Source organism: Phyllobates terribilis, unplaced genomic scaffold (assembly GCF_046119375.1).
Source record: "Phyllobates terribilis strain yellow unplaced genomic scaffold, ASM4611937v1 Scaffold_7__3_contigs__length_470593459, whole genome shotgun sequence".
NCBI lineage: Eukaryota > Metazoa > Chordata > Amphibia > Anura > Dendrobatidae > Phyllobates > Phyllobates terribilis.
In genome coordinates this window covers 188789520-188802691 of record NW_027362767.1, presented here as the reverse complement: position 1 = coordinate 188802691, position 13172 = coordinate 188789520, and the positions used below count along the sequence as shown (strand labels likewise).

General features: G+C 46.1%; 1 protein-coding gene across 2 annotated transcripts in view; it reads right to left on the bottom strand.

The window, feature by feature from the left end:
- The window catches only part of PLP1 (proteolipid protein 1), a 177389-nt gene that overhangs the window by 28742 nt on the left and 135475 nt on the right, over positions 1 to 13172 (bottom strand). For both annotated transcript variants that reach the window (XM_073639609.1, XM_073639610.1), the window contains exons 5-6: positions 12680 to 12753; positions 5917 to 5982 (exon numbers count right to left, since the gene is read on the bottom strand). In XM_073639609.1, the coding sequence (XP_073495710.1) occupies positions 5917 to 5982; positions 12680 to 12753 (140 nt within the window). The remainder of the gene's footprint in view (positions 1 to 5916; positions 5983 to 12679; positions 12754 to 13172) is intronic.

Below are 13172 nucleotides of genomic sequence, written 5' to 3'. Positions count from 1 at the left end.
AAAGTATGAGAACTGATTTGGCTAGAGGAGAGGCTCAGGACTGAGGTCTAAGGGGTTCTCTAGCAAATAAGCCTCCTTACCTTAGCATGCCAGAGCCGGTATGTGTCTCTCCACAAAGAGAAACGTTACCTATAATCTTACAAAAACCTTGATTTTGTGCAATTGTAACTTTATTTCAAGAAATAGAATAAGAATTCAAGCTGTTTTAAAGGCAAAGGATGGTCATAGAAAATATTCATTTGATTTTTCTTTTATTCATTGACTTTGCTTATTGTAAATTGATAAAAATAAACTCTTAACACTTAAATTTTTTAAAGCATTCTTACTTTGCCACATTTTTCCACACTGCCAAAAACTATAGTTTTTCCCTACTACGCAATTCTTTGCTGCATTGCATGAAAGCTTTTTAAATTGAGGTGTTCAGATTGTCTGGTGTTGAGTGCTGGCGACTTATTTCATTGCCTGTTTACTACTTTGGATACATTGATTAAAGGTTGTGTTTTATTGGGACATTTTTCTCTCTGTAACAATGTTTATATGTTGGTCCTATAGTTTTCTATAAAATATACTGTTAGTTTTGATACAGTTTTAGTGACAATTTGTCCTGCAATACGGGAGTGCTACAATACAGATTTCACTGTCAAACAAGATATTCAAGGTGTATCAGGTGAATGGAGCTCCCAGAAACATCCTAAATTAGTCCTGCACTGCCCCAGCAGCTAAGGAATGCAAACCTCAGTGTCTTAATCTAATAGGAAATTTACAAATGAACAGGGGCGTAAAGATCACACTCACAGAGAGGGGAGCCCTCTGACACCAATAGCTATTTCAGCTGGTTGTGCATCTAACGTATTGTGGTGCAGAGATTCACCAGGTCCCTGCACTGCAATATACATTGCCGACCAATCAGAGGCCGGCAGGTGACGTCGACATGCAAGAGGACACCGCACATTGTGGAAGCAGGGGAAGGGGAGTTGAATCGTGTTTATTTTTTTTTATATTTGTTGAAGAGGAGTAGAAAAGTTGCAGAACAGGGATATTGTTACTGGAAGAAGCCCAGGATGGTGGATATTATACCAGGATGGGGGACATTATACCAAGATCAGGGACATCTATTACTGGAGGGGGGTGAGGATGGGGGACATTATATCAGGATGGGGGACATATATTACTGCAAGGGGGTGAGGATGGGGGCATTATACCATGATAGGGGACATATATTACTGGAAAGGGGTGAGGATAGGGGACATATATTACTGGAAGGGGGTGAGGATGAACATTATATCAGGAAGGGGGACATATATTACTAGAAGGGGGTGAGGATGGGGGACATTATACCAGGATGGTGGACATTATATCAGGAAGGGGGACATTATATCAGGAAGGGGGGCATATATTACTGGAAAGGGGGTGAGGATGGGGAACATTATACCAGGATGGGGGACATATATAACAGGAAGGGGGTGAGGATGGGGAATATTATATCAGGAAGGGGGACATATATTACTCCAAAGGGGTGAGGATGGGGAACATTATACCAGGATGGGGGACATATACTACTGGAAGAGGGTGATAATGGAGGACGTTATACCAGGATGGGGGACATATATTACTGGAAGGGGTTGAGGATGGGGGACATTATACCAGGATGGGGGACATATATTACTGCAAGGGGTTGAGGATGGGGGACGTTATACCATGATAGGGGACATATATTACTGGAAAGGGGTGAGGATAGGGGACATATATTACTGGAAGGGGTGAGGATGAACATTATGTCAGGAAGGCGGACATATATTACTAGAAGGGGGTGAGGATGGGGGACATTATACCAGGATGGGGGACATTATATCAGGAAGGGGGACATTATATCAGGAAGGGGGGCATATATTACTGGAAAGGGGGTGAGGATGGGGAACATTATACCAGGATGGGGGACATATATAACTGGAAGGGGGTGAGGATGGGGAATATTATATCAGGAAGGGGGACATATATTACTCCAAAGGGGTGAGGATGGGGAACATTATACCAGGATGGGGGACATATACTACTGGAAGAGGGTGATAATGGAGGACGTTATACCAGGATGGGGGACATATATTACTGGAAGGGGTTGAGGATGGGGGACATTATACCAGGATGGGGGACATATATTACTGCAAGGGGTTGAGGATGGGGGACGTTATACCATGATAGGGGACATATATTACTGGAAAGGGGTGAGGATAGGGGACATATATTACTGGAAGGGGTGAGGATGAACATTATGTCAGGAAGGCGGACATATATTACTAGAAGGGGGTGAGGATGGGGGACATTATACCAGGATGGGGGACATTATATCAGGAAGGGGGACATTATATCAGGAAGGGGGGCATATATTACTGGAAAGGGGGTGAGGATGGGGAACATTATACCAGGATGGGGGACATATATAACTGGAAGGGGGTGAGGATGGGGAATATTATATCAGGAAGGGGGACATATATTACTCCAAAGGGGTGAGGATGGGGAACATTATACCAGGATGGGGGACATATACTACTGGAAGAGGGTGATAATGGAGGACGTTATACCAGGATGGGGGACATATATTACTGGAAGGGGTTGAGGATGGGGGACATTATACCAGGATGGGGGACATATATTACTGCAAGGGGTTGAGGATGGGGGACGTTATACCATGATAGGGGACATATATTACTGGAAAGGGGTGAGGATAGGGGACATATATTACTGGAAGGGGTGAGGATGAACATTATGTCAGGAAGGCGGACATATATTACTAGAAGGGGGTTAGGATGGGGGACATTATATCAGGAAGGGGGACATATATTACTGGAAAGGGGGTGAGGATGGTGAACATTATACCAGGATGGGGGACATATACTACTGGAAGGGGGTGATAATGGAGGACTTTATACCAGGATGGGGGACATATATTACTGGAAGGGGGTGAGGATGGGGGACATTATACCAGAATGGGGTCATATATTACTAGAAGGGGCTCAGGATGGTGGACATTATCCCAGGATGGTGGACATATATTACTGGAAGGGGCCCAGGATGGGGGACATTATACCAGGATGGGAGACATATATTACAGGAAGGAGCCCATGATGGAGGGAATTATACCAGGATGGGAGATGTATGTTGCTGGATGGGGGGTATTAAACCGGGATGGGTGACATATATTATTGGAAGGGGGAGAGGATGGAGGACATTAAACCGGGATGGGGGACATATATTATTGGAAGGGGGAGAGGATGGAGGACATTAAACCAGGATGGGGGACATATAATACTGGAAGGGGGTGATAATGGAGGATGTTATACCAGGATGGGGGACATATATTACTGGAAGGGGGTGAGGATGGGGGATATTATACCAGAATGGGGTCATATATTACTAGAAGGGGCTCAGGATGGTGGACATTATCCCAGGATGGTGGACATATATTACTGAAAGGGGCCCAGGATGGGGGACATTATACCAGGATGGGAGACATATATTACTGGAAGGAGCCCATGATGGAGGGAATTATACCAGGATGGGAGATGTATGTTGCTGGATGGGGGATATTAAACCGGGATGGGGGACATATATTATTGGAAGGGGGAGAGGATGGGGGACATTAAACCAGGATGGGGGACATATATTACTAGAAGGGCCCCAAGATAGGGAACATTATTCCAGGGTGGAGGACATATATTACTTGAAGGGGGTGAGCATGGGGGACATTATACAAGGATGGGGGACAAATATTACTGGAAGGGGCCCAGGATGGGGTGTATTATACCAGGATGGAGGGATATACATTACTGGAAGGGGCCCAGGATGGAGAACATTATACCAGGAAAGGGAGACATTATACCAGGAAGGGGCCCAGGATGGATTATACCAGAATGGGACACATTATTACTGGAAGGGGGCCAGGATGGGGGACATTATACCAAAAAAAGGCTCAGGATGGAGGCCCGGGGTCTATCGGACTCTAGTTAACACCACTGCAAATGAACCTATATCTATCTTAGACCATCAGAGATTATGAAATTACTTTGTAAGAAAACCCAAAAATGGTGAGCTATGAGATTGAAGGATCTGTCCTACTTTGCGTGTCACCTGGAACCCTATTTTCTTTGAAACCCGCCCTGTTATACTGGAAAAGTATCTGAGAATATTTGCTCTTGCGGAGTCCCAAGCAATGAAATGGCTGAATGGAGATCTGGTGTAGCCGGCTAGGAGTACTCTATGGCTATCTGTGATCTCTTTCCTTGTGTGCCTTAAAACAGACATAAGATGCTATTTATGTGCTAATAATGGGGTAGATACCAAATGTTTTATATTTCTGAATACCTTCCTATCTACAAGTTAGAGTCAAGGCAAATCACTATAATATTAATGTTTGTTCTTCGATCTATAGCACTGTACAAAAATTATAGGCAGGTGTGGAAAATGCTGCAAATTAAAAATGCTTTCAAAATTAGAAGTGTTAATAATTGAAAAAAGAAACTAACAAAATGCAAAGTGAATGAACAAAAAGAGAAATCAAAATCAAATCAGTATTTGGTGCGACCATACTTTGCCTTCAGAACAGCATCAATTCCTCCAGGTACTTGCACACAGTTTTTTGAAGGATCTCGGCCAGGAGGTTGTGCCAAACATTTTGGAGAACTAACCACAAATCTGTGGTTGTAGATTGTACAAATCCTTCTGTTTCTTCATGTGATCTCAGACCAACTAGATGATGTGAGATCAGGGCTCTGCAGGGGCCGGATCATCACCTCCAGGACTCCTTGTTCTTCTCCATACTGAAGATAGTTCTTAATGACATTGGCTGGATGTTTGGGGTTGTTGTCCTGGTGCAGAATAAATTTGTAGACAATCAGACGCCTCACTTATGGTATTACATGGATAGGTATCTGGCAGTATTTCTCCTAACAAAATCCCCATTTGCATTTACTCAAATGCAGCCTCAAACTTGCAGAACCCTCCACCATGCTTCACTGTTGCCTGCAGACACTCATTATTGTACTGCTCACCTGCTTTCTGGGGAACAAACTCCTTTTTACTATAGCCAAATATTGAAGATTTTTACTCATCAGTCCAGAGCACCTGCTGCCATTTTTCTTCACCGCAGTTCATGTCTTTTTATTCATGGTTGGGTTGCTTAGCTTGTTTTAACAATGAAGATATGGTTTTTGGTTACAATTCTTACATGAAGACCTCTTCTGGCCAGACTTCTCCAACCAGTAGATGGGTATAGCAGGGTCAACACTGGTTGCAAGTTCTGAGCTGATGGCACTACTGAGCATCTGATATTGAAAGGAAGTAACCAAGATGTGTCTTTCATCTGCTGCACTACGTTTTTCACTTAATCTACAGTCCTCAACGTTGCCCATTAATTGGTGTCTTCAATACTGAGAAATACAGGCAGATACTTATCCATCATGTAATACCATCAGGGAAGTGCCTGATTGGCTCCAATAGGCCCAAACATCCAGGACAATGACCCCAAACATCCAGCTAATGGCAATAATATTCAGCGTAAAGAACAAGGAGTCCTGAAAGTTAAACTATGGCCCCAACAGAGCCCTGATCTCAAATCACCTCATCTGTCTGGGATCACAAGAAGAGACAGAAGGATTTTCACAAGCCTCAGACACAGAAGATCTGGGGTTACTTCTCCATGAAATTTGGAAAAAACTTCCCTGTTGAGTTTCCTTAACACGTGCATCTAGAGAACTGAAGGCAATGGGCGGCCATCAAATATTGATGTGATTTACATTTCTCTTTTGTTCAATCACTTCTAATTAACACTTCTATTTTTTAAAGCATTTTTACTTTGCGGCATTTCTTTCTACACCTGCCTGAAACTTTTGCACAGTATTGCATATTAGCACTTTAGCTTACCAGAGCCACAAGAGTTGCACCTGCACCCACAAAGGCAGCAATGAATAGGTGGAACGTCATCTGAAACTGTAAAATAAGATTGAGGTAAGCAGGTGAAATGTCTTACGATAAAGTGTTTGACAGAAACAGCTTTACATGTGCAGGAAAAGAGATGAGAACAATGTGTAGAAAAGGATTCTTAACAGTTAGAGGATTGAAACTTCTATAACCTTACCCTTACCCTCAGCAATTACTCAGTGCCATAATGCCACCCTATTCACTGAGTGCAGGACAGACTCATGCCAGCACTATCCTCCCGCCACACTTATTTGTAGGGGCTACCTGTCTGGAAGACTCTTTTCCGGGGGAAAAATGGGAGCGTTTTAATGCTGCTACAGTGGTGGCCAAAAGTATTGGCACCCCTGCAATTCTGTCAGATAATACTCAGTTTCTTCCTGAAAATGATTGCAATCACAAATTCTTTGGTATTATTATCTTCATTTAATTTGTCTTCAATGAAAAAACACAAAAAGAATTGTCCTAAAGCCAAATTGGATATAATTCCACACCAAACCTAAAAAAGGGGGTGGACAAAAGTATTGGCACCCTTTGAAAAATCATGTGATGCTACTCTAATTCGTGTAATTAACAGCACCTGTAACTTACCTGTGGCACCTAACAGGTGTTGGCAATAACTAAATCACACTTGCAGCCAGTTAACATGGATTAAAGTTGACTCAACCTCTGTCCTGTGTCCTTGTGTGTACCACATTGAGCATGGAGAAAAGAAAGAAGACCAAAGAACTGTCTGAGGACTTGAGAAACCAAATTGTGAGGAAGCATGAGCAATCTCAAGGCTACAAGTCCATCTCCAAAGACCTGAATGTTCCTGTGTCTTCCGTGTGCAGTGTCATCAAGAAGTGTAAAGCCCATGGCACTGTGGCTAACCTCCCTAGATGTGGACGGAAAAGAAAAATTGACGAGAGATTTCAACGCAAGATTGTGCGGATGGTGGATAAAGAACCTCGACTAACATCCAAACAAGTTCAAGCTGCCCTGCAGTCCGAGGTACAACAGTGTCAACCCGTACTATCCGTCGGCGTCTGAATGAAAAGGGACTGTATGGTAGGATACCGAGGAAGACCCCACTTCTTACCCCGAGATATAAAAAAGCCAGGCTGGAGTTTGCCAAAACTTACCTGAGAAAGCCTAAAACGTTTTGGAAGAATGTTCTCTGGTCAGATGAGGCAAAAGTAGAGCTTTTTGGGAAAAAGCATCAACATAGAGTGTACAGGAAAAAGAAGAGTCATTCAAAGAAAAGAACACGGTCCCTACAGTCAAACATGGCGGAGGTTCCCTGATGTTTTGGGGTTGCTTTGCTGCCTCTGGCACTGGACTGCTTGACCGTGTGCATGGCATTATGAAGTCTGAAGACTACCAACAAATTTTGCAGCATAATGTAGGGCCCAGTGTGAGAAAGCTGGGTCTCCCTCAGAGGTCATGGGTCTTCCAGCAGGACAATGACCCAAAACACACTTCCAAAAGCACTATAAAATGGTTTGAGAGAAAGCACTGGAGACTTCTAAGGTGGCCAGCAATGAGTACAGACCTGAATCCCATAGAACATCTGTGGATAGATCTCAAAATGGCAGTTTGGAGAAGGCACCCTTAAAATATCAGCGACCTGAAGCAGTTTGCCAAAGAAGAATGGTCTACAATTCCAGCAGAGCATTGTAAGAAACTCATTGATGGTTACTGGAAGCGGTTGTTCGCAGTTATTTTGGCTAAAGGTTGTGCAACCAAGTATTAGGCTGAGGGTGCCAATACTTTTGTCTGGCCCATTTTTGGAGTTTTGTGTGAAATGATCAATGATTTGATTTTTGCTTCATTCTCTTTTGTGTTTTTTCCTTGCAAGCAAATTAAATTAAGATAATAATACCAAAGAATTGGTGATTGCAATCATTTTCAGGAAGAAACTGAGTATTATCTGACAGAATTGCAGGGGTGCCAATACTTTTGGCCACCACTGTAGTTCTGAGCTGTGCTTACTTTATTAAAAAGAAGTTATAACCCCTGTGCATGCTCGGACACCACATTCATGGCTGACCTCTGTACTCAGCCGCCTCCGGACAGCTCTATAGACATAAGATGACGTAGGATGGCACGTTCATGGCTGACCTCTGTACTCAGCCGCCTCCGGACAGCTCCATAGACAGAAGATGACGTAGGATGGCACGTCCATGGCTAACCTCTGTACTCAGCCGCCTCCGGACAGCTCTATAGACATAAGATGACGTAGGATGGCATGTCCATGGCTGACCTCTGTACTCAGCCGCCTCTGGACAGCTCCATAGACATAAGATGACTTAGGATGACACGTCCATGGCTGACCTCTGTACTCAGCCTCCTCCGGACAGCTCTATAGACATAAGATGACTTAGGATGGCACGTCCATGGCTGACTTCTGTACTCAGCCGCCTCCGGACAGCTCCATAGACAGAAGATGACTTAGGATGGCACGTCCATGGCTGACCTCTGTACTCAGCCGCCTCTGGACAGCTCCATAGACATAAGATGACTTAGGATGACACGTCCATGGCTGACCTCTGTACTCAGCCTCCTCCGGACAGCTCTATAGACATAAGATGACTTAGGATGGCACGTCCATGGCTGACTTCTGTACTCAGCCGCCTCCGGACAGCTCCATAGACAGAAGATGACTTAGGATGGCACATCCATGGCTGACCTCTGTACTCAGCCGCCTCCAGACAGCTCTATAGACATAAGATGACTTAGGATGGCACATCCATGGCTGACCTCTGTACTCAGCCGCCTCTGGACAGCTCCATAGACATAAGATGACATAGGATGGCTTGTCCATGGCTGACCTCTGTATTCAGCCGTGTCCGGACAGCTCCATAGACAGAAGATGACTTAGGATGGCACATCCATGGCTGACCTCTGTACTCAGCCGCCTCCAGACAGCTCTATAGACATAAGATGACTTAGGATGGCACGTCCATGGCTGACTTCTGTACTCAGCCGCCTCCAGACAGCTCCATAGACAGAAGATGACATAGGATGGCACATCCATGGCTGACCTCTGTACTCAGCCGCCTCCAGACAGCTCCATAGACAGAAGATGACATAGGATGGCACATCCATGGCTGACCTCTGTACTCAGCCGCCTCCAGACAGCTCCATAGACATAAGATGACATAGGATGGCTTGTCCATGGCTGACCTCTGTATTCAGCCGTGTCCGGACAGCTCCATAGACATAAGATGACATAGGATGGCACATCCATGGCTGACCTCTGTACTCAGCCGCCTCCAGACAGCTCCATAGACATAAGATGACGTAGGATGGCACGTCCATGGCTGACCTCTGTACTCAGCCACCTCCAGACAGCTCCATAGACAGAAGATGACATAGGATGGCTTGTCCATGGCTGACCTCTGTATTCAGCCGCCTCCGGACAGCTCCATAGACAGAAGATGACGTAGGATGGCACGTCCATGGCTGACCTCTGTACTCAGCCGCCTCTGGACAGCTCCATAGACATAAGATGACTTAGGATGACACGTCCATGGCTGACCTCTGTACTCAGCCTCCTCCAGACAGCTCTATAGACATAAGATGACTTAGGATGGCACGTTCATGGCTGACCTCTGTACTCAGCCTCCTCCGGACAGCTCCATAGACATAAGATGACGTAGGATGGCACGTCCATGGCTAACCTCTGTACTCAGCCGCCTCCGGACAGCTCCATAGACAGAAGATGACTTAGGATGGCACATCCATGGCTGACCTCTGTACTCAGCCGCCTCTGGACAGCTCCATAGACATAAGATGACTTAGGATGACACGTCCATGGCTGACCTCTGTACTCAGCCTCCTCCGGACAGCTCTATAGACATAAGATGACTTAGGATGGCACGTCCATGGCTGACTTCTGTACTCAGCCGCCTCCGGACAGCTCCATAGACAGAAGATGACTTAGGATGGCACGTTCATGGCTGACCTCTGTACTCAGCCTCCTCCGGACAGCTCCATAGACATAAGATGACATAGGATGGCACGTCCATGGCTGACCTCTGTAATCAGCCGCCTCCGGACAGCTCCATAGACATAAGATGATGTAGGATGGCATGTCCATGGCTGACCTCTGTACTCAGCCACCTCCGGACAGCTCCATAGACAGAAGATGACTTAGGATGGCACGTCCATGGCTGACCTCTGTACTCAGCCGCCTCTGGACAGCTCCATAGAGAGAAGATGACGTAGGATGGCATGTCTATGGCTGACCTCAGTACTCAGCCGCCTCCGGACAGCTCCATAGACATAAGATGACATAGGATGACACGTCCATAGCTGACCCTTGTATTCAGCCGCCTCCGGACAGCTCCATAGACATAAGATGATGTAGGATGGCATGTCCATGGCTGACCTCTGTACTTAGCCGCCTCCGGACAGCTCCATAGACAGAAGATGACATAGGATGGCTTGTCCATGGCTGACCTCTGTATTCAGCCGTGTCCGGACAGCTCCATAGACATAAGATGACATAGGATGGCACATCCATGGCTGACCTCTGTACTCAGCCGCCTCCAGACAGCTCCATAGACATAAGATGACGTAGGATGGCACGTCCATGGCTGACCTCTGTACTCAGCCACCTCCAGACAGCTCCATAGACAGAAGATGACATAGGATGGCTTGTCCATGGCTGACCTCTGTATTCAGCCGCCTCCGGACAGCTCCATAGACATAAGATGACATAGGATGGCACGTCCATGGCTAACCTCTGTACTCAGCCGCCTCCGGACAGCTCCATAGACATAAGATGATGTAGGATGGCACGTCCATGGCTAACCTCTGTACTCAGCCGCCTCCGGACAGCTCCATAGACATAAGATGATGTAGGATGGCACGTCCATGGCTAACCTCTGTACTCAGCCGCCTCCGGACAGCTCCATAGACATAAGATGACGTAGGATGGCACGTCCATGGCTGACCTCTGTACTCAGCCGGCTCCGGACAGCTCCATAGACAGAAGATGACATAGGATGGCACGTCCATGGCTAACCTCTGTACTCAGCCGCCTCCGGACAGCTCCATAGACATAAGATGACGTAGGATGGCACGTCCATGGCTGACCTCTGTACTCAGCCGGCTCCGGACAGCTCCATAGACAGAAGATGACATAGGATGGCACGTCCATGGCTAACCTCTGTACTCAGCCGCCTCCGGACAGCTCCATAGACATAAGATGATGTAGGATGGCACGTCCATGGCTAACCTCTGTACTCAGCCGCCTCCGGACAGCTCCATAGACATAAGATGACATAGGATGGCACGTCCATGGCTGACCTCTGTACTCAGCCGCCTCCGGACAGCTCCATAGACATAAGATGACATAGGATGGCACGTCCATGGCTGACCTCTGTACTCAGCCACCTCCAGACAGCTCCAGAGACATAAGATGACGTAGGATGGCACGTCCATGGCTGCCCTCTGTACTCAGCCGCCTCCGGACAGCTCCATAGACATAAGATGATGTAGGATGGCACGTCCATGGCTGACCTCTGTACTCAGCCACCTCCGGACAGCTCCATAGACATAAGATGACATAGGATGGCACGTCCATGGCTGACCTCTGTACTCAGCCACCTCCAGACAGCTCCATAGACATAAGATGACGTAGGATGGCACGTCCATGGCTGCCCTCTGTACTCAGCCGCCTCCGGACAGCTCCATAGACATAAGATGATGTAGGATGGCACGTCCATGGCTGACCTCTGTACTCAGCTGCCTCCGGACAGCTAAATAGACATAAGATGATGGCACATCCATGACCACTGAGAAATTTAAAACTCCTCAATGTTATCATGCAGTGAGAATGAATGAGAAGGACGGCTCAGGATCCCCATTCTAATGGCTGGTGCAGGTCCCAGCGAGTAGACATTTAAAGGGAATCTGTCAGCAAGTTTTGTTATGTAATCCAACAGCAGCATAAGATAGGAGCAGGAACTCTGATTACAGCAATGTGTCATGTAGGTTACTGGGCGCAGAAGTTGTGATACAGTCACTGTTTTTTCTGCTGCAGATCTAGCAGAGCTCTTAATGCTGAGCTCTGTATAACCCCGCCCACACCACTGATTGGCAGCTTTCAGTGTATAACCCCACCCACACGACTGATTAGCAGCTTTCTGTATATAACCCTACCCACACTACTGATTGGCAGCTTTCAGTGTATAACCCCTCCTCACATCACTGATTGGCAGCTTTCTGTGTATAACTCCGCCCACACCACTGGTTGGCAGCTTTCTGTGTATAACCCCGCCCACACCACTGGTTGGCAGCTTTCTGTGTATAACCCCGCCCACACCACTGATTGGCAGCTTTTTGTGTACACTGTATAGTGACGGAGAGCTGCTAATCAGTGGTGGGGCGTGGTTGGACCAGGAGGCAAGAGGACAGTTGTCCTGTAGTGATAATCTCCTGCTAATAAAACACTGATCATATTGAAACAGCAAAACACAGCCCAGTAAGTGACATATTGCTGGAATCAGGGTCTCTTTTCCTACATCATGCTGCTCTTAGATTATATAGGAAAAACCTGCTGACAGATTACCTTTAAACTATCTTATGGACAGCTGAAAAGTGCTTTGTGTACCATCTCCCATAATGCAGTTTTTCAATGAATAGTTTTTATTGATGGATATTGGGATCTCACCATTAGGAACATTAAAAAATATATTTCAAACACTAAGACACTAACCTCAGAAGTTTTGCAGATAGCAAGTAAGCTCGTTCCACACACTTTCCCAGGGAATGCGTTCCATGGCAGGACTCCTGGTGAAAAAAGAAACATTGATTTACCAAATTAATGAAGATAAAAAAATCAAATGTGTAATTAACTGTTTCATGTGATCCTATGATATAGATTAAAATTTGTGTACGATTACATAAAAAAAAATGAAAAGTCTTAAAGGGGACCTTTCAGAACATATATGACTTATGAGGGCAGCATGAAGTGATGACATTAATGGTTAGTGGCATTTATGTATGGCGAGGGTGTGATTTCTGGGAAACCTACAGTTTATTAGTAGCTGTGTGATGTGGAGGCAGTCACTAGGAGTCTGGCATGTTCATGCACTGGGGTTCTCCCCACCCACCTGCTGCTGATTGACAGCTCACTATGTGCCTCTATAGGGAGGAAACTGTCAATCAGCAGCAGGTGAGTGGGGGAGCCTGCCGCTCAGGAAGATACC